Below are 21,608 nucleotides of genomic sequence, written 5' to 3'. Positions count from 1 at the left end.
GTACTTTCAAAATAATCTGATTGTGAACATCACAACTATACGTGCTACTGTTTCTTATGAATATGTATACAATTATACCTGTTGTTTACAAAAAACAAGTAAGGCATACAAAACTGGATGTTTAATGTATTCATTTTTCTAGGCATCAAATTAGCAAGTGGCAAATTAGCCATGCCCAATGAAAGTGAAGGGGTCTCCCCAGGAGAACATTTATTTGTCATCATTTTGATCACTTTCCTATCCTGAGTTAAAACACATGGAGAAATTACCAAGTTGTAAATAAGTGCAAACATTAACATAGATAACAATGAATGTATGGCGGCCTACTGCTATACAGTTAACATTGTGTTAGACATCTTTACTGTTAATCCAGATGTTGAATAAATATCTTAAGTAATAAAGAGTGAATAAATCTTCTTTGCTGTTTCTTTACTTGGCAACATAACCTCCCTGTAGTAACCGCTGTGAGTTTAGATTAGAGGAAGGGTCTTCCACTAACAGGAACACAAATATGAAGCGAATGCAGAGCAGAGTTTGAAGCGTTGTCAGCGCTGAACAGACAGCTCTGCCTGCGTGCGATCAGGCGGAACGGAGGAAGCCTCAGACTACATGAGCTAGGAGAGGAAGAGAGGAGTCTACTGAGGGCCTACCTCGGCAACCAGCTGTGCGATGAACAACCCTGGACAGGACTGACAGCTCTGGCGGGGGGGGGGGGGGGGGGGGGGGGGGGGGGTAGGTGTAATGCTTGTCAGTTTATCTATCAGCGGGTGAGAAATGCAAAAAAAGCAAACTGCAAAAACTCTCAGAGCCTTTTAAAAATATGCTGATATATGAACTAGTCCCTGCTTTTGAATATTCTTCACATGGAGCTTAGTCGCTGACTGCACTACAGCCTACTAGCACCGTGAACACACATACATTCACTTCACCAGGAGTGTGTTGTTCACAAAAACACATACAAAAACTACAGTACACTGATATGTCTTTATTAAAGTCATGGTATTATTATTAAATAAGAAGGCTATTTAAGATAAGCAAAATGAGTATCTATTAAACTATAATTCAACTCCTTGGACTTATTTCACCCCACACTGAAACATTTTTATGTTGACTTTAATTAAATGTATTATGTCAACAGATTTCCCATAATTGCATTAGGTTATTAAAAGCAATAACATTAAGTTGAACCTTAAACTTAATATTTCCCAACTCAGTGATGTGGAATCTGTTGGCATAATACATGTAATGAAAGTCAATGTTGTTTCAGTGCATAAACAGCCATAGTCCCATGCTTATGAACGTTCGCAATTAAATAACTGTGAAATTAAAACTGGTTTTTTTCTGTTCAGATCAACTGTAACACAACCCCCCCCCCCCCCCCCCACGGGGTCAATAAATAAAACAATTGTGATGCCTTCACATCCATCAATGCTCTGTTGACAAAAACTAAACTGGCAGGACAAGTGCTGCGTCCATCGAGTAGTTTTATGAGGAATTGTTCAACTCAAATCTGAAACAACTTATTTGAGGCAGCTGCGGCTCGGGGGGGGGGGGGGGGGGGGGGGGATTGGAGTCAAGACAATGGAGACCACTCCTAATTGTTCTCTACATGTACGGCAGGCACTCCATTCCAGTGTCTGATGAATAAGAAACAGAGAAAGGTTGTCAGAAGTTTATAGAATAAAATAAAAAAAACGTTCATTTTACTCAAACACATACCTATAAATAGCAAAACTGATAATGCTGCAGTGATCTCTTCCAGAGCTGTATATATATATATATAAACAGTATTTATATATAAAAATGTGCGCTTAAGTGTTAGCAGGAGTGATATTGTGTGTGTTTGAGTCAACAACCTTACATAAGAACTGCTCTACTCGCCTCTCACCTCTGACAAACACAGCATGTGTCATTATGGATTGAAGTGGGCTGATTTTGGCTCAGCCATTATCTTCTTACACAACCCACTACAGTGAAGAGAGTCTCGGTACGAGCGTGAGTGTGTGTGTGTGTGTGTGTGTGTGTGTGTGTGTCCATTACTCATGTGCTTATGTGCCATTTCTAGTCATTTCTAACAGGATATATAATAAAGCAGTGTTCTCTGCCCTCTGTCAGCAGCTGTGTTGAGCTTCATGCAGTCTGTACACAGCAGACACACCTCTGTATATTGGATTCTGGTACTTCCTTTATTAACTATTAATACTCATTCAATAGCTTCTCTGTCATGTGACCTAATAACTTCAAATCACTCTCAGAAATGAATGCTAGTCTGTACACGGCAGACACACCTCTGTATATTGGATTTTCCTTTATTTAATATTAATATTTGTACTGAAAATCATTGTTATTTTTATGTAAGTTATGTTATTTGTATGTAAGTTATGTTATTTTTTCAATAGCTTCTCTGTCATGTGACCTAATAACTTCAACTCAAATTAAAGAATTAATGCTAGCCTGAACACAGCAGACACACCTCTTTATATTGGATTTTGGATACTTCCTTTATTTAATATGAATATTTTTTTTCATTTCATGTTTTCATATTGCAGTGCCAGTGCGTGTCCAGCAGGTGTCAGTGCAGCTCCTCGCACAGTGATGCTGGCGGCAACACGTGTCTTATTTAATATTCGTATTTGTATTGAAAAATCTTCCCTGTCATGTGGCCTAATTTCAAATCACCGTCTCCCCCAGAAGAAGGCTGAGGTAGATTTATGTTGACCTTCTGTTTTAAAAGGTTTTGTGTAAATAAAGACTCCCTTTCTTTAAGCATCAGTGTTCTTGTTGCCTCACTGCTCGGTCCCTGACACAAATCCTTTTCACAACTTGTTGCTTACATTTTGGTGCTTTCAACTGTTTCATGAGGTACGTTTTAGATGGATGTATCATATTTGTTTATTATTGATTATCAAACTTAGCTCGGTTGGAATCCATAACTGAAGATAATTGTGGGTAACAAGCTTGATCCCAGCTCCTGAAGTCAACATGAAGATGTGTTCTAAATAAGTTAAGTTGCTCCTGATGATCAACAGTGTGTGTGTGTGTGTGTGTGTGTGTGTGTGTGTGTGTGTGTGTGTGTGTGTGTGTGTGTGTGTGTGTGTGTGTGTGTTTGTGTGTGTGTGTGTGTGTGTGTGTTGTGTGTGTTGTGTGTGTGTGTGTGTGTGTGTGTGTGCGTGCGTGCATGCGTGCGTGCGTGCGTGCGTGCGTGTGTCTCCCTGGGCAGGTGCACCTTGCAGCCTCTGTCTCTGTGTGAATGCAAACAGCTTTAAGACTGGAAAAGCACTTTGTAAATGGCTCTGTTTCTCATTTACACTAAGCTACTTAGCTGCAGTGTGGAGGGGCTTGATCACTGACAGTGTAACATGGTGTCAGGGGGGGTTGCAGCTGTGTTGATGTCACCCACCTCTAAAAGTAAACAGTTAGCTGTGAGAGGTTCAGGGGTCCTCCGTCAAAATAGGACACAGAGTCTGCTGTTGTGACTTCCTGCAGATGTGTTGCATCTCTCTTTGGTCTCATATGGAGGGCTGATGTCCCAGGCAAAGGGAGGGGTGGATTCTCGGCTGGGGTCTCTTCCCACAGTGTCAGTTCTCACGTCAGGCTCCTTGACTGACTCTGAATACAAAATGATTTGTTTTTTAAGTTTCACGATTTAATAAACTCATACTTGGAGTTCTCTCATCTCACTACTCCATGTCAGACATCCATTATATAGTTTCATTCACCATTGGGCCATATAGAGCCAAAAATGTTCATTCATTTTTCCTATCAACAAAGTATTTTATAACTTGAGTATTTTCACATTAAGCTACTTTACAACTCTTTACTCCGCTACATTTATTTTACACATTTAGTTAAATATAAAATATAATATATATAAATATAAATCAACGCACATTAATATATATTCTTATAGGTTAATCTACCTAGTAATGTTTAAAGTAATTCAAATAAATCCACATTAAAAAGTGCAACTTTGAAGAGATGAACACTTTAATGCACCAATCATTTTTATACATTTAATAAAATAATGTATCTGGTGCTTAAAATGCTCCTTTTGCATGACACATACTTTTACTTTGAGCACTTACATATTTTGTTGTGCTCATACTTTTATACTTTTACTTAGGAACCATTTTAAATGCATTACTTTAACTGAGTATTTTTTTGTTTTACTTCAGTAAATATTCCTTACACAGATGCTCCAGTCCAGTGTATAGAGCTGCTGTGTGTTCAGCTCACCACTAGAGGGCGCTGAGTCTGAAGCTTAAAATCTTATATTTACACTATTTATGGTTTATTTGATAGGGACTATTTAGTCCCTCACCTGTACTTCTGTGGAGCTGAAGGTCCTCTCCATAAAGACAGGTCTCTCCGACCTCTCTACCCATGATGCATTCTTCTGACACCAACGGATTCCCCAACAGGAAGTAAGTGGTCATCAGGCCTTTCCCCTTCACCTCAATGTGCCCGCGTTCTTGGATGTTGAACCCAGCATCCTTCAGTATACTGCAGAGGGTACATGAAATACTTTACTGCCTCTGTACTTCTGACCACTTTCACAGAAACATATTTTCCCTGTAATCATCCGTCTTTTCTCTGAACACAGTTTTTAAGCATCCTCTACCTCCACAACCCAATACAGGATGGGTGTTTTGCTCATTGTAAAAACATATAGGAAAACACTGCTTAGTAGGAGAAAATCTGCAGTGAAAAAAGAGCGGTAATTACACCGGGGGGATGTGCAGATAACATGCAGTGTCAGTGTGAACAATTGTGATAGAATTATTAACAAAGCACTTATATACTAATAAAGGACTGGCTTATCTAAAGCCAGTTGAGTAGCACTTGAAATGTTTGGCTCTATGAAACCTGATGTACTTATATGATTCTGTTTTCTTCAAGGTTGTGTCTTCCTGGTCGAATGTACTTATTGTAAGTCGCTTTGGATAAAAGCGTCAGCTAAATGCAATGTAATGTAATGAACGTATCCTTTGGTTTAGGAACATTTATGGATGAAACAAAAAAACCCAAGAGAAGTTCCCCTCTGTCACACCTGCCTTTACATACCCATTCTCTTCACCTTACTATAAAAAACATTGTGAATTGGCACTGGATGTTAATTGTGAACTTGTTAAATATGAACGTGTTTCTTTATTTTGTTTTTAAGGACATTTCAGCCCAGCATCCCCTGGAATAACATTCCATTGCTTCTGTGTATTAAAACTGTCCAGGTTAAGAAGGTTTGCGAGTGTATTACAGAGCCTCCTGCATAGTCACAAAGTACGTTTATCATTAATAATGTTCCATGAACATTTCACCTTTCTGCAGAAAAACTGTATGTGATAGGGCTATAAAGATAACACTAACAGTTATTGTGGCAGTAAGATTAAGTAAAAAGTCTCATCAGTGCATCCTACACGAATTATTAGAGAAAGAACAGCCACCTGTATGTGGACGTGCTGAGGTGGATGTGGTCAGGGAGGCTGTGGCTCTCCATCCTGGAGGCCGTGTTCACTGTGTCTCCAAACAGGCAGTAGCGGGGCATCTTCTCCCCCACCACCCCCGCTAACACTGGACCAGTGTGCAGACCCACACGGATCTGAAACACACACACACACACACACACACACACACACACACACACACACCACACACACACACACACACACACACACACACACACACACACACCACACACACACACACACACACACACACACCACACACACACACACACACACACACACACACACACCACACACACACACACACACACACACACACACACACACACACACACACACACACACACACACACACACACACACACACACACACACACACACACACAAAATAATAGATACAATTTGTATAGCGCCAAGGGACCCAAGGCCACTTACATGGTGAACAAACAAACAAAAGGGGCAAACAATAAAGTAAAAACATTTAATAAATAGCAGTAGGAGTGGAAGCAGGGGGACTGTGATTGGTTAGGGGTCAAAGGCCAGGGTGAACAGGTGAGTTTTTAATGATGACTTGAAGATGTCCAGGGAAACAGCATTGCGGATGTCTGCAGGAAGTGCATTCCAGATGGTGGGGGCCACAACACTGAACGCCCTGTCAGTTCGGAGGCGAGAGCGGGGAATGGAGAGCAGGCCGTGTCCGAGGACCGCAGACTCCGAGAAGGGGTGTAGGGATGGAGGAGGTCCGATAAGAACTGGGGGGCATGGAGAGACTTGTAAGTGAGGAGGAGTGTTTTGTACTGAATCCGGGACATGACCGGCAGCCAATGAAGATGGCTGAGGGTGGGGGTGATGTGCTACACAAACCCAAGTGTGACATCCTGTAGTAGAAAATCATGATTCATGTATTTATGGGAGAACAGAATACCTCCGTGTGTCTACACTGCGTCTAGGCTTTATCTAATGGACTGAGTTAGCATGACTGTGTAGTGATTTGCATAGTACACGTCAGGGTTTCCCACACATAGACTATACTTGGGAGGGCCGCCCAGGTATATTAACGGCCGCCCAAGTATATTTCGAGACCCATTTAGTTTTTTTTTTGAGTTTTTTTTTATTCGTCCGTGACCACGACGCCATCTGCGATCCATTAACTTGTGGACAATGATCCCTCGCTTTACGCCTCCTGTACGTTAAGTGGCCAGCCTCACACAGGGTGATTGGCTGTCTACATGATGTGGTCTGCCTCACACAGGGCGACTGGCTGTCTACATGATGTGGCCTGCCTCACACAGGGTGACTGGCTGTCTACATGATGTGGTCTGCCTCACACAGGGCGACTGGCTGTCTACATGATGTGGCCTGCCTCACACAGGGTGACTGGCTGTCTACATGATGTGGCCTGCCTCACACAGGGTGATTGGCTGTCTACATGATGTGGCCTGCCTCACACAGGGCGACTGGCTGTCTACATGATGTGGCCTGCCTCACACAGGGCGACTGGCTGTCTACATGATGTGGCCTGCCTCACACAGGGTGACTGGCTGTCTACATGATGTGGCCTGCCGACATGGCCACTGTCATACAGATCATAAATCAAAGCCCTTGATTGGTCTCTGTGTGTCATTCAGGTGAGGTAAAGGACTCTCTGAGTGTTTAGATAGTTAACTTAGTCTAAGTTCTCAGTGGGTCTCAAACGGTTTGGTCACCATTTATGTAAACACATATTTCCATTTGAGGGGGGAGTGGTTAGTAAAATATGCATGAATAAATAAATAAAAAGTTAATTAGGTGAAAAAAGGCAAGATACACTTTTAAAACTTGTTGAGAGCTAAAACTAGTCTTTGCTTCTGCCTCAAAGAGGAGGAGAGGAGGAGAGGAGGGAGAGGAGGGAGACAGGAGAGAGACAGGAGAGAGACAGGAGAGGCTGATTCAGGAGCACAGACACACTCACAACTCGGCCAGATCATCCGACATCATGGACTCAACTTCCACTGCTACGCTGATGATACCCAATTGTATCTCAGCACCACTCCATCCTCCCAGCTCCCCCCTCAGTCTCTCATCAACTGCCTGCATGACATCAAAGCATGGATGTCATGCAACTATCTGAAACTAAACAGCATGAAAACAGAGCTCATGGTTGTGGCACCCAAGGCCCTGCTCCAGAAGGTTGGTGACTTCGTCCTTGAGGTTGACGGCTGCTCCATCTCCCCATCTCCTGAAGCCCGCAACCTGGGTGTCATCCTCGACTCCACCCTTTCCTTCCATTCCCACGTCAAATCTGTGACCAAATCGGCCTTTTATCACCTGAGGAACATTGCCAGACTCCGACCGTCACTCTCGGAGTCGGTTGCCGAAACCCTAGTCCATGCATTTGTCACCACCCGCTTGGACTACTGCAATGGTGTCCTGTTCGGGGTTCCCAACAAAACCCTGGACAGGCTCCAGTATGTCCAAAACTGTGCTGCTAGGGTACTCACGCACACAAAACCGTGGCAGCACATCACTCCCACCCTCATCCACCTACACTGGTTGCCGGTCAAGTCCCGCATATCCTACAAAATCCTCCTCCTTACCTACAAATCCCTCCATGCCCTTGCCCCCCAGTACCTATCGGACATCCTTCACCCACATGCCCCACCCCGGAACCTGCGGTCCTCAGACTCTGGCCTGCTTACCACCCCCCGCACCAAACTGCGAACCTACGGGGACAGAGCCTTCAGTGTGGCAGCCCCCACCCTCTGGAACGCTCTCCCTGCGGAGATACGCAACATCCCCACACTTGAAGCCTTCAAAAGGGCCATCAAGTCCCATCTGTTTGCCAAGGCTTTCGGCCCCTAAATCGATCTGTTGTTCTGTTTGTCTGTCTTTTGTTTTGTTATGTTTGTCTTTGCACTATTACTTGTGAAGCGACCTTGGGTCCCCTGAAAGGCGCTATAGAAATCGAAGCTATTATTATTATTTATTATTAACTATAAATGAACAAAAAATAAATAAATAAACAAGTTTCAGTGTTTTTCATATTGGAAATGGTATGTTATTGGTTATGGCCATGATTTTATGATTATTGAAATGTATCCAGTTCTGTTTCATATAGGTGTTTCCATAGATCTAGTCTCTTTATTTTCCCCTCAAAGTGCACCAGATTGATGCATTTAACTCCAACATTTATTAAAAAAATCTTACCGGGGGAGCATGCCCCCGGACCCCCCTAGAGGATGTGAGGTCCACCCCCACTTAAAATCACATTGATAGGTACCTAAATACATTTACCATTTTTTTAAAATAGTAACCCATGTCCATGTGTTTATTTGTGGGTAGTAGATTTAAACTAATACTAATACTATGGGCTGTACCTGTTCGCTCTGCCATCGCGTGAGGGGTCTGCTAACAAGCGACCAACAGAAAGGTTAATGTTGTTGCACGTCACCTCAACACCCCCCCCCCCCCCCGCTACCACCACCCCCCCAAGTATATTTCAGATCTGTGGGAAACACTGCACATACAACAATTATACCACATTCATACAAAGACAATGGAGACTGAACATTCATCACTCCATTCATTCCCTTTAATCTTTTGACAGTAACAGACCCTGCTGCTGTAAAAATGTTATTAAACATTTTACAAACAGTTAGGATATAAGAGGTTATAATGCTTGTAACGGTTTAAAACAAAGAGGTACAAATGAATGAATACCATGTTTAATTGCCAAAATAATAACCAGGTAATCACTAGGTATTAACAATAGGTTTATCTGGGATGTATTTATATGTATGTGTTTAGACTGAAATGTATTTAACATTTGAGGCTAACTAACAAAGGAGAATAATATAAATACATGAGCAAAATCCACTTTTTCAGCACAATCCTACCTGAATGGGTGTGCCTGTTACAGGATTAGTGACCTCTCTGGCAGCTATCCTCATGCCCAGGGCAAAGTTGGCCACTCTGTGAGCATGGGTTACTATGGGGACCGGGACGCCCCCCACCACCATGTATGCATCACCAATTGTCTCCACCTGAAACCAGGAAACCCCAATATTTGATTTGAGCTGTGTGAAAATAAATGAACACTTGAGTCTTTTAAAGAACTCTTCTAGCTCTTTACATGTATATATGAGAAGAGCAATGAACTGAAACATGTTCACCAAAACGTTTATCCTATGTTGCTCATTATATTTTCTAATTCAAACAAATTGAATAAGTCCATCTCCGGATACAGTCATTCTACTTTTCAAACCAAACAAATAACACATCTTATTCAAATATTTGGCTTTGAGTAACTTAAGCTACAATAATAAAAAAAAAAACATATGGAAGGATTTAAAAAGAAATCTGATTAAAAAAGCGAGATTCATTGTAAATATATGGCATCTAACTCCAAGTCTAACTACATAAAAGGTCAATCATTGTTAGGTTTCAATAAAAGATAGATTTTTGCGCTGAAGCTATAGGAAATTAGCTTTCTGGGTGTCAGAAACCTTGCCATTACCCCTAGGTAAGGGTCATTAATGGATGGCTTAATACAGGAGGTGTGCTTTTCAGTGTGTGACGGCCCTTTAGGAATGTGAAACTAGAATAAAAACTGTACCTTGTAGATGTCGTGTATGCTGGTGAGCCGGTCGAACTTGGAGTACATGGAGTTGAGCATGTGGACGATGTGGATTGGCTCGCAGGCGGCACAGATGTCAGTGAAGGTCACCACATCGCTGAACAGAATGGTGCACACCTCAAACTCCCCTGGACAGAGAAGACACTTTGAGATAGGTGTGTGATATTGGGCTATATGATTAAACTTGTACAGACAGGATTATACTGAGACTGAGGGACTGACCCGCTTCTATGCTCTTCCCGTCTTTCAGCTGATTGGCTATGTGTCGCGGCAGCATGGCGTACAGCAGAGTCTCTGTCTTCTCCTTCTCTACCTCCAGGTGGCGCGACAGCACTCTCAGTTCCTCCTAGAGACAAACACACAAGCAAAACATCATATTTATTTTCCTGTGAAAAGCATAACATGTACAGATTTGGACTGTAAAACATTCAGGGTATATTTTTTTTACGACAAATCCATAGGTTCAATTTTCAAGGTGTTACTATCATATACACAACCTACAGTAATATGCAAAATATAGAAAAACAAAAAAAAGGAAATAGAATAGTGCAAGAATTTTTTTTCCAATGATAGAATACAGGAATACATAGAATATATACATCATGTGAACTGAATATAAAATGAAACACTGTACAGTAGAATGACATACTGTAATAATGGGAGGTATGAATGAAGGTTATATAAACAGATGTTGTATGTTTTAACAGATAACATATGAAGTGTTTTGGGGAGGGAAAGGACTTCTAATCTACCATTAAGCCAGACTTTATTTTAGACTTTAGACTGCGTTCGTACTTTCTTCCTCTCCAGCTGGTTGGTGAGCTCCATCTCAGCCAGGCGCTGCTGGTTGAGGAGAACCAGGTCTCTGGTGACGTCGTGCTGGGCCAGGTCAGCCAGGTGGAGGCCCACATCCTGGAGCTCCTGGAGGCTCCGCAGCTTCGGAGAGCACATGTACAACATGCAGCCGAGAGACTCCATCCACAACATCTGACCTGCAGACCAGAGGAGCTCATGTTAGCCTGTGGAGAGAACGCAGCGCAGATATTCCCTGTGGGACATTTAGCTACCTCTGTCACACAGCGGTGAGCCTCACCAGGGTTCAGTTTGAATGTCTGAGATTGAGTTTTGATTCTCTCTCCTGACATTACTTACTCCTCACATCTGAGATATCAGACATGGTGAATCACGTTTAAAAGCAAACCTCACAAAGTTACACACAAATTACAATGTGCACCCTACACATTGAATGACCAGTTCATAATCAAAGACACAACTCAAAATCCTGGCAAGATCAAAAAATAGTCCTTTCCAGTCCACAAACAATAATCCAACTCAACTAACCACACGTTTTATTTATTTTCATTTGTAGTTGGACAAGAAAAAAAAGTAACTGTAATCAGATTACTGTTATATCTCTAAAATAGGAGATTACTTGCTGTAAAGCGACTTTGAATACTTAGAAAAGCGCTATAAAAATGTAATGTATTATTATTATTACTAATTTTTTATTTTAAATATCTTTTTTTTTTAAGGTTACCTTGTTCTGTTGTCTTAAATAAAACAAATAAAAGCCATGTTATTGTTATTTATTTTCAAAAGTAGCCCTCCCAGCCATGATAACACAGCTGACCGTGGTGTTTATAGATTGCGTGGGGGGGGGGGGGGGGGGGGGGGTGCTGCTCATTAGAACCAACCTCTCAGTTTCAGACTGCGGTGTTTGTCGTTGTTGCTCTTCAAGACAAACTGACTGTTGATGAACTTCCTGATGCTCTCGATGGTAAAGGTCACCTGGAGAATAAAGACAGATGCTGAACGACACATCACACACTATCCTATATATTCTACTGCGTTTCATCATTAGATACAAAGTCTGCAAAGTGGTACTGAAATGTCCCACACACATTCTGTGAGTCTTTTAAAGGTCACTTATTATGCAAAAACTATCATCTGATCAGATGTTGTCCACAATTCTGTTTGGGTTGTGCAACCATTATCCAAAGACCAACCAAGGTAACCCCCCCCCCCCCCACCTTATCACCTGAATCTCCTCCTAGAGCACCATTGTGTTGTTTTTTTTTAACCTTCTCAGAGGGCGTGGCCAGCAGCAGCTCATTAGCATTAAAAGCTTAAGACCCAGAATCAGCACTTTTGGAACAGGGCTGAAACAGAGGGGTTTAAGGGATGATCTGTTTGGTGTTTCAGCCAAACACTCCAGAGACATGTTCTGTATATATCTAAGAGCTATGATATATTGATGAAAAAGAGTGATATAGGAGACCTTGAAGATGCATAGCTGCCCTATGTGGATTTCACTGTCTCTTACCTATTGTACAGCCACTATCGTTTGTACATTTCTAAACTCTTGGCTCTGTGACTATGTTTACCTGTGGGTGAATAATGGTGAAGTGTTGGTCCAATGTTAGATCTCTGGCATGGAGACCTGGGAGAAACTTTTGGATGTTCACACCCGTCTGCCTTACCTTCAGCTGAACAGGGCAGAAACAGAGAAACACAGATAGGTGGCAAGGTACCAAATATTGTGCTAATGAATCTGATTTAACAAAAAAACACAGACATCCTTACATTCTCATCGAAGACGATATGGAAGGGAAAGGTATTGCAGAAAGCTTTCTCGTCCACCCACAGCTTGTTGGGGTAACGTGGACTGAAGGTGCACAGGAGGCTTCCTGGGGTGTACATCAAACACACTCAGTTTAATTACTGCAATGCAACATACCCTCCTTTATCTGAACATGGTGAGTAGAGCATAGACTGTAGATTAGCCTATGTTCACATTAAGAAGATAGATATGAATACCATGTATAACTGAATGCCAGATAAGAGCAGTAAGCCTAGGTTTTGACAATTAAGATTCTATTTTTAAACTTGTAAAATAAACCTTGGTCTGAGGGAACCACAGCTCTGGTCAGGTCCAATCTGTGCTTTTCCCCAGCCAGTGGCACACAGCGCTCCATCATTGTTCCTGGTAACGCCTCCTGGGGAAATCACACAGAGAAAGGGTGGGCCAGGAATCAAATACACATAGGGTTAGATTCAGGGGTGATAGTGTCATGATTTTAGTTTTGTGTTTATAGTTCCTGTTTTACTTTGAAATGTGTTCTCTCCTTGTGTCTTGACCTGTCTCACTTCCTGTGTTTTCCCTCCTGTCTGATTGTCTTATTGCCTTCACCTGTTGCCCCTGCGTCTCAGCCCCCCTCCCCAGCTGTGTCTTGTCTAGTGATTAGTCTTGTCTTCCCTTTACAGTTTGTCGCCGTTCCCATGCTTGTTCCTGTCTGTTCTTTGTCTACCATCACATTTTTTCACTGCACCGGGTCCAATTTCGTGCTAAACCCTTACAGATAACCAGATAAAAAAAGGTGTGTTCCTTATATAACTCTCGAAGGGTGGGTGTTGAAGTCTTGACTGTCTGATGGTCTTCTCCCTCCTCTCTTTTGTAAGGCAAGGCAAGTTTATATATAGCACCTTTCAACACAAGGCAATTCAAAGTGCTTTACAAAAAACGAAAGACATTAAGAAAATGGCATTTAAAATCAGTCATTAAAAAGAAAAGCTAATAAAAGAAACATTAAAAGAAAAAAATACATGGATAAAAGTTACAGTGTACCAAGTGTGGCGCCTCTAGCCTCCTCATTTGATGTAGCTGTCATTGACACTCATTGTAGCAAAAATGGTATGACTCTCACACAGTATAACTCCCAAAGGGTAAGTGGCACAGTCACCAAACTTCGTGTACGTGATTGTATCTTCCCACAGCTCATGTGTACCAAGTTTGGCATCCCTAGGTGCTTCTTTTCCAATAACTACCATTGACACACCACCTGGCTGTCTTATTGTGCCTTAGGGTTAGGGTTATGGGTAAAGGTCTTAAAGAGAAAGACCATGGACAATCACCCACCCCTCTATGATTGACGTGGTTCGTCTGTTTGACCAGGAACACAACATGCTCCTTCTTCCCCGTCCGCTCATCTTCCTCTGATTGATTGACAATGGTCATGGTCACTTCGCTATCAAAAATGTCTTTGGCAACCGCCTCCATGATACCTGCAGCAATGTGATGAATGGGAAGGTAAGGAAGTGAGAGATGGTTAAGATGGCATTCATTCTGATTATACACCAGTAATTCTGGTTAAACAAGCAAGTTAACCTGTAAGGAGGAACAACATGTGATGTATAGATGTATACTTAATGGGATTACTTGTTCCAAAGAATATTGAACACTGCCCATTTACTGATGTTGTTGTTCAAAAGGTGTAATCTATCGTTGTTATTCTCTGTCTTTGCAATATATCACTCTGCATTGTATTGAGGAAGTGTGGTTGATGTTACCAGGGACAATATGGTACATGCCCTTCCTGTCAGAGTAGTAGTGAAGGAGCATCTTCCCATCGTCCGTCATCTCCACTCGGAAAGACGGTGCATTCATTTGCTTTAAAACCAAAAACAACAACAAACAAAAATAAAAGCTGTCGTAATGAGGTTCAGTTCAAGCAATGCCTGTTATATATGATATGGATGGTTGGCACAGATGCATCTCTGATCCTCAACTACTTTGCTGGACATAAAGAGAAGTTCTCTCCAATTAACTCATAATAGAATTATACTAAATAAAGTCTGGTTGTTTTTTTGTACATATGAGGAGTCGTTGGCCACATTACCTCATAGGACAGTGCTAAGTAACTGTGGAGAGAATCTAAATTCCCAATGAACTCTGTCAGATTTCCTCCCAGTGTCCTCAGCATGGTGTCATAGCCCGCTTTCTTACAGAAAGCAAAGAAATGTTCTCCAAAAAGCTTCAGCAAGACTTCAGCGGAGACATCTGAAACACATACAGCGGACCACGGTTACAAATCTTTGAGGATAAATAACAAAACATCCCTTATCGTGTCGCACTCAGGTCTCCCAGTGCACATGTTTATGTTACTACAGCAAGCAGGTATTCAATTATAAAATATTCCCAAAAGTCTGCACAGTCCAGATAATCAGAGCTCTGGGAGTAGATGTTGACATGCCCCAAATAAACAACTCTTGTTGTCTTTGACACATCTGTGCCCAGGGGACTCACGTTTAATTATCTATCAAAGTCACTGCCAGATATGATTTGTACATGTATAAATAAGTAATGTAACAGTCATGTAGAAACAGTTGTTGTGCAAACTATTCTACTTTAGAAAATATTTATTTAGGCGATAAATTCAGTTAATTCAATTACATTATAAAAAATATGTCTAATATAATCTTTTACATAGGATTACAATAAAAAAAGACCTGCAACTTCACTGGTGTGCTCATGCTCTCTACACAATAACTACTATGGAGTGTAACAAGTAATACTTTTCAGTATTATTAAGAAAGCTGCCACTCATTTTTCAATTTCACTATAGTTTAAAGTGTTGGTGCATGCAGCCATATAAACTGAGTGTTAACTGGATTTATTCGGGGACATTGTTAACATTGACACAGACAGACACCTCACACATCAACATGCTTATATTTTCATTATAGTGTGAAATATTATTGGAGTAACAACTGGGAAATACATATACAAATAGTGATATCGTTCAGAATGTTCACACCACCTCATGACATGATTGATCTGTTTTCCATTGCAAAGAAATGTCTATAAATCAAATAATATCCTCAGATTTTGAAGTAGCAAATTCATTTAGTCATAGTTCTCTGTACATCCATGGATATAACAAAAACTGGAACTGCTTAAAGCTGTCAATCAAGTCATCTTTAAATGGTTTAAGTGGCAAAGATATATCATTTAAAAGAATTGTTGAAAGCAGTCTTTACGTAGTCTTGCTCTTTACTTTCTGTTGTCAAATTAGTTAATAAACATTTGACGCTACACTCAACAGGATATCTCAAAAAGCAACAGAAGGGTACAGAGGGATTTGAACTCTTACCCAGCAGTGAGGAGGCCTCCTGCACCAGGCTGACGGTCAGGACATCGTCATACACCGTGTACGTCATGAAGGAATCAGGAACCCCTGGTAGGGAGCTATGGAAAGACCGTAACCTTTATCTAAACTGGTAGGTAAAATAGACATCATCACAATTGTCACAATGTGTGTGTGAGTGCGCTGACCTCAGTTTATCCCAGGTCTCCTGACCAAACTTCTCCATCACCAGAGACTGCATGCAGCTGTTGATGAAGAGAACACACTTCATCTGTTCACCAGTTCCATTCATGTCACAAATGATCAATTTAATAAGTTACAACACCATCTTCATCTGGACCCATACAAGGTCATATAAACAGGTCCAGAACCCAAATCTCCTGAGCATTCTCTCATGGATTTGTCATTTTTGCCAGATACAGTAAATTACCAATTATTGCAGATTCTGATAGAATACTGCTACACGTTATTGCCACTCAAGTGAAAATGCTTCAAGAAATACAACAACCCTGTTAAGCCTTGGCAACTTGAGAGAGAAACATAAAGGAGGCTATTAGCTGTACACCTTCAATGAACTCTGGAAGAGTAAAAACGGCTAACAGACAGACAGTAGCTTTTATAATGTTAGCTAGCATATTATCCTGGAGAGCTATACATTCCCCCTAATTTACTTTTATAAGTAATATGCAATGGTTAACCAAATCCCATAGGGAACTAACAGAAGAGTTCAGAGACACAGTGAATCTACACTCTTAAAATAGTTATAATCTGAGTTAGCATTTTGCTCAGAAGAGTCACTCAGGCGGTATGTAAGCATTCTTATAGATCATTGTTACATAATGTTGCTTTAATATTGCTGATAAAATTCACTCAGCAAAAAGTTGCAAAAATATTTGCTTACATTTCAGATTTATAACCCTACTCACACAAAAGGAGCCTAATATTTGCACTGTCCATATCAAAATGGAGCAGTAAAAGTTTTCATTAGTGTATCCACCAGGTAATCTGTGAAAATATGAGAACACACTCACCATGTCTGTTGTGTTTGATGATGTCCTGTCGAGTTCTTCCCCTAAAATGCTTCAAATAATGTAGAACAGACTTCTTACTCACTCTCTCCCTCCCCCAGCTATGTTAAAGGCTCTGTCCCCCAAGGTTCAGTGATTGATCCTGTGTGGAGGGTGGTGTCAGAGGAGGGTGTGGGAAGGAGTGTGTTGGTGGAGCAGGTGGTTGAGGTAGGAGGGGGCCTGGTTTTGGAGGGCTTTGTGAGTGAGGAGGATTTTAAAATGGATTTGTTGAGGGACAGTGGATGTTCTGCAGTACAGGGGAGATATGGGGGGGCGGGGACAGAAGCAGGGTTCTGGATGTCTTTTTAGGAGTTTGGATAATGTACCATAAAGGAGTAGTGAAGGCATGGATCAATAGTTTGGCAGCAGCGAACATACAGTATCTTTTGATTCATTCATCATCACCTCCATGCCCATCGTCATCCAGGTGGTTTTCTGGTTGTGCCCAAATCACCTCAACTAGCTTTTTATACGCAAAGGAGCTCTACTCAGAGTCCCTCCCTGAAGACTGAACTTCTTACCTTACCTTACCATGCCAGCCACCCACCGGAGAAAACCCATATCGGCCGCTTGCATCCACGGTCTTGTTCTTTCGGTCATGACCCATACTTCATGACAATATAGGGTAGGATGAAGCTGGACCGATAGATTCAGAGCTTTTCCTTCTGGCTCAGTGGACAGTCCATCGGTTTCCTGCTGAGAACCATGGCCTCAGATTTGGAGGTGATGATCCTCATCCCAGTATCTTCACACTCTGCAAACCAACCCAATGAGTTCTGAAGGTCACAGCGAAGCAATCCTTAACCAATAACCTACAGACCCCCTCACCACAACTGCCCCTTGAGATCTTGTCCATGAATATCACAAACAGGATTTGGAACAAAGCGAAGACTGGTGAACCAGAGGACCCCGGACACAGCTCTTGCTTCTGAAACAAATCTATTTAGAATTAATACAATGAGTTGCATGAAATCTTTATTCATATGAAAAGTTTTGTCAGGTACCGTATTGCAATCAACAATATCAGAAAAGCACCCTTGCACTTTTGCTAATTGAGCGTACAAATCTTAAGACTCTGTATTGAGGGACTAAAAGGTAAAATCTGCATCTTACACTGTCATAACGACATAATATAATAATAGCCATTATGTAAGGAGACATGACTCCGTGAGCTCCACTCCGGCTTTAGATGTTCACTCAATTGTTATTAGGCTCAGTTTTCTGCTGGCTTTGGTCTTTGTCATGGGATTTGTTGACAATAAGGACACAATCATTTGTAGTGTTCAGAGCAGGGGTGTCAAACATACACCTGCTTTCATGTGGCCTGAGGGAGCTGGCAAAAATACAATAAGTTAATGTTAAATCCTGCATGGTTCTCATAAACTACAGGTCCCACAATGCATCTCGTTCTGTGACCTGCACACTGAAGCAGCAACACTCAACAAAATATCCTGCCCTGTCCCCCTCCCTTTCAGGACAGAAGATTAACTACGGTTCCTCAGTGGACTCAAGGGAAAGGTCAGCTAATTATATACATATATTAAGGTTTAAGATAATATTATAAATGGTAAATACTACTAATCAGTCAACATGTCCCTGTGCAAGATACTGATCCCCAGCAAACTGCTCAAAGTCACTTTGAATAAACAAATCTAAATGTAAGAATTACACATGGATAAAATCACCGTCATGAAAACGGAATTGTATTCATGCTAGTAGATCCCTGTAAATCCTCCATACAGGACCTTTACAGAGGATCGTCAGTAGACCTTGGTGTTCATGAGCGCTCAGAATATAAAACAAATGTTCTTACTGCAAGTTGTACAACATTATACTGTAAATGTCTGAACTGACCCGATTTGTCAGAGTAAATGCTGGGGGAGCAGGTAGAATAGTGTTCAGCAGCAGTATCACTGGCAGTGTTTGCAGGGGGAACATGGAGAGATGAGTTCAAGGTCATAAGACTCCCGTGGGTTGGTCACATGGTCTGTGGGGAACATCTTCACAAATTCTTTATCCATGCTTCCTGGGAAAACCAAGCTGCCATGTCTTTTTAATCCAACTGAAGAGCAGAACATTAGTCAGCACCTGTCACTGTCTCATATATGGTGGGGGGGGGGGGGGGCTTTGGTGACACTCAACAGCTTAAATGACATTCAATACATGAAAAAGCACGATGTGGCTTCCTCCACTACATTACATAAATATAATCTTTATTCTGTTTTAGAGGTTATTTCCATAAAACGTTAAAGCCTCTGGTAAGACAAACATGTTGTTAGGAGGCCACAGATAAACACAGTCTGTAACAGAGAAACAGCCCAGCTTAGCTAGACTCAGGTATGAGTCAGTTGATATGCTACTGTATCATACATGTTATCATACATACTTACATAGATACATGCCTCCACTTTAATTAATGGAGACTCCGCATATACACATTAGCACTCCTGTCAGTGAAGAACCTGATGATGAAATGTACATTTTGTAGAAATCTACTCCGAAGCCAGTTCTCAAGTGTCCTGGGCTGAGCGCAATACTGTAGGAATTAGAATACTGTATAAATAAGTCACGAGTGAGGAGATGATGGACCGGGTTGAAGTGTGATTTAAAAAACACTTTCTGTCCCACAACTGAAGAGAGAATAACTCCTCTGTGTGTCTATGTGGAGAACAGGGGGCCGGTGGAGGCAGCAGTGAAGACGGGGCCCGTGTAGAGTCCTGGTCCGTCAACAGGAACCTAGGGACACAATAAAACAAGTTTGAGTCATGGATGTATAAAGAGAACTGGATACAGCGTCGGAGGCGGGATTACGTTTAGGACCATCAGAGTAGCTCAGTGGCGCATGAAGACAAAATGGCCTGACTCTCGAGAGCAAAAAAACGGTATCTGGGCCCATAGTGAGTCCTCATCTGGGTTTTCCTTAATTAAGCCCCGCGTCCCATCAGCCGCTCTCGGCTCAGTCAGGTGAATGTGGGGGGAAAATAACTCTGGATTTTACAACTTTTAGAGTCTAATGATTTAAATAATGGATGTAAAGGGCTTATTTAGTTTTTAAAAAATTACAGATTTACAGACGTCTCTTGAAGTATTTTTAGGCCCAATGACGTCCAGTCTGACACGGAAGTTGTAGTACCACCGTGTGGCCTCTAGGGGAATTTGCTTCATCGTCTAGGCCAGGGGTGAGGAACCTCCGGCCCCCGGGCCGTATACGGCCCGCGAGACCATTTGGTATGGCCCTCGAGGTAATTAAAAAAATGTTTTTTAAATAAATCTAGACCGCAAAATAATTAAACAAGTGAGTGCCTGTTTTTCCTGGCAACGGTCATGGTCCTTGAACACAACACGAGCCTAACGTGTCATCACGTGGTATATGTCTCGTCTGACAGGGGTGCAGTTCTGACGGAGAGCACCAGAACGCGGCTCCGGCACTTCACAAATTGCAGTAACCATAAGGAGCCGTACACATGCCGCAGTTTTTGCGTGGCTATGTCTTTAGTTGAAAGCCCAGTGACGATCTGTTCATCTGACATACTGATCATACAGTCAATAACTTTGTTGTTATTAGCATCTGGTTAGCTAGCTATGCTAACGAATATAAGAAGCTTTTTCTACAACCAGTGAGGTAAAGGCACATCTTTATATGATCATTATAGTTATCAAAAAACAAGAGAATAAAGTAAACAGGTATAAAATACTATATGACAGTAAAAAAAAGTTGTTATTAATAAACAAGAATACAGTTTGAAAGGAGAGTGATTTGTAAAATATCCATAAAGAAAAAGTAAATCTGCTTACAGTTCTGTTTCATATGGGTGTTGAGAGATGTATCCATAGATCTATTAATTTTGCTCTCAAAGTGCACCAGATTGATGCTTTCAACTTCCCGGAGCATGCCCCCCCCCGGGACCCCCCTAGAGGAGGTTAGATCCCCCCCCACTTAAATCATGTCCACATGGATAGGAAACTAAATACATTTGCACACATCTTGTGTCCATATCTTTCTGTTTGGTGGTCATGCCACACCCGTGCGTGCATACACGGGTCATGGCAAGATATCTGGATTAAGAGGTCGCTTTTTCTTTGCACAGCATGAAAGAAAGGCCAAATGAATGGGCTGTGTATTTTTAAGCAGAGGTCAATAATTTGTACGGCCCTCGGAGGATGTTGAAAAAATTGAAATGGCCCTTGAGAGGAAAAAGGTTCCCCACCCCTGGTCTAGGCCCTAGGGCAGGGGTTCCCAACCTTTATTGTGCCAAGGACCGGCAGAGACATTAAAAAAAATTCACGGACCGGTTGTCAATTTTAACGGATTTGAATATTTACTCACCAGCAGGTGGCAACAGAGACTAATTGTATTTAACAGCCTGAAGAAATACCAATATGCATCCAAAACATATTAATTTATTAATTTAGCACTACATCGAGATTAAGATTAAACTCATTTATTTGGGAACACCCACATACCTGTGGAGTTGGCCAGATGTGTGTAAATGACTGTTCATGGTAATTTGAAAACAAATGCCGTTGTTGGACACACACA

At 41.7% G+C, this 21,608-nt stretch overlaps 2 protein-coding genes across 4 annotated transcripts in view; both read right to left on the bottom strand.

Moving 5' to 3' along the window:
* Nucleotides 1–1,592: 1,592 nt before the first annotated feature.
* gucy1b2 (guanylate cyclase 1, soluble, beta 2) lies at nt 1,593–16,251 on the bottom strand. The gene is made up of 17 exons (XM_034205494.1): nt 16,190–16,251; nt 16,008–16,102; nt 14,754–14,914; nt 14,425–14,524; nt 13,994–14,139; nt 12,977–13,073; nt 12,661–12,764; nt 12,462–12,563; nt 11,772–11,865; nt 10,873–11,069; nt 10,300–10,423; nt 10,057–10,205; nt 9,338–9,484; nt 5,442–5,596; nt 4,322–4,503; nt 3,401–3,609; nt 1,593–1,637 (listed from the first exon to the last, which is right to left on the bottom strand). The coding sequence occupies exons 1-16, from the start codon at nt 16,240–16,242 to the stop codon at nt 3,446–3,448; spliced, it is 2,070 nt and encodes a 689-aa protein (XP_034061385.1). The 5' UTR covers nt 16,243–16,251; the 3' UTR covers nt 1,593–1,637; nt 3,401–3,445.
* A 1,779-nt stretch (nt 16,252–18,030) lies between these two features.
* Nucleotides 18,031–21,608, bottom strand: part of LOC117539358 (protein SON) — a 34,493-nt gene continuing 30,915 nt past the window's right edge. For all 3 annotated transcript variants that reach the window (XM_034205514.1, XM_034205516.1, XM_034205515.1), the window contains one exon: nt 18,031–19,804. In XM_034205514.1, the coding sequence (XP_034061405.1) occupies nt 19,727–19,804 (78 nt within the window). In that variant the 3' untranslated portion in view covers nt 18,031–19,726. The remainder of the gene's footprint in view (nt 19,805–21,608) is intronic.

Source organism: Gymnodraco acuticeps, unplaced genomic scaffold, assembly GCF_902827175.1.
Source record: "Gymnodraco acuticeps unplaced genomic scaffold, fGymAcu1.1, whole genome shotgun sequence".
In the NCBI taxonomy this organism is placed as follows: Eukaryota; Metazoa; Chordata; class Actinopteri; order Perciformes; family Bathydraconidae; genus Gymnodraco; species Gymnodraco acuticeps.
This window is presented reverse-complemented; position numbering and strand designations above follow the sequence as displayed.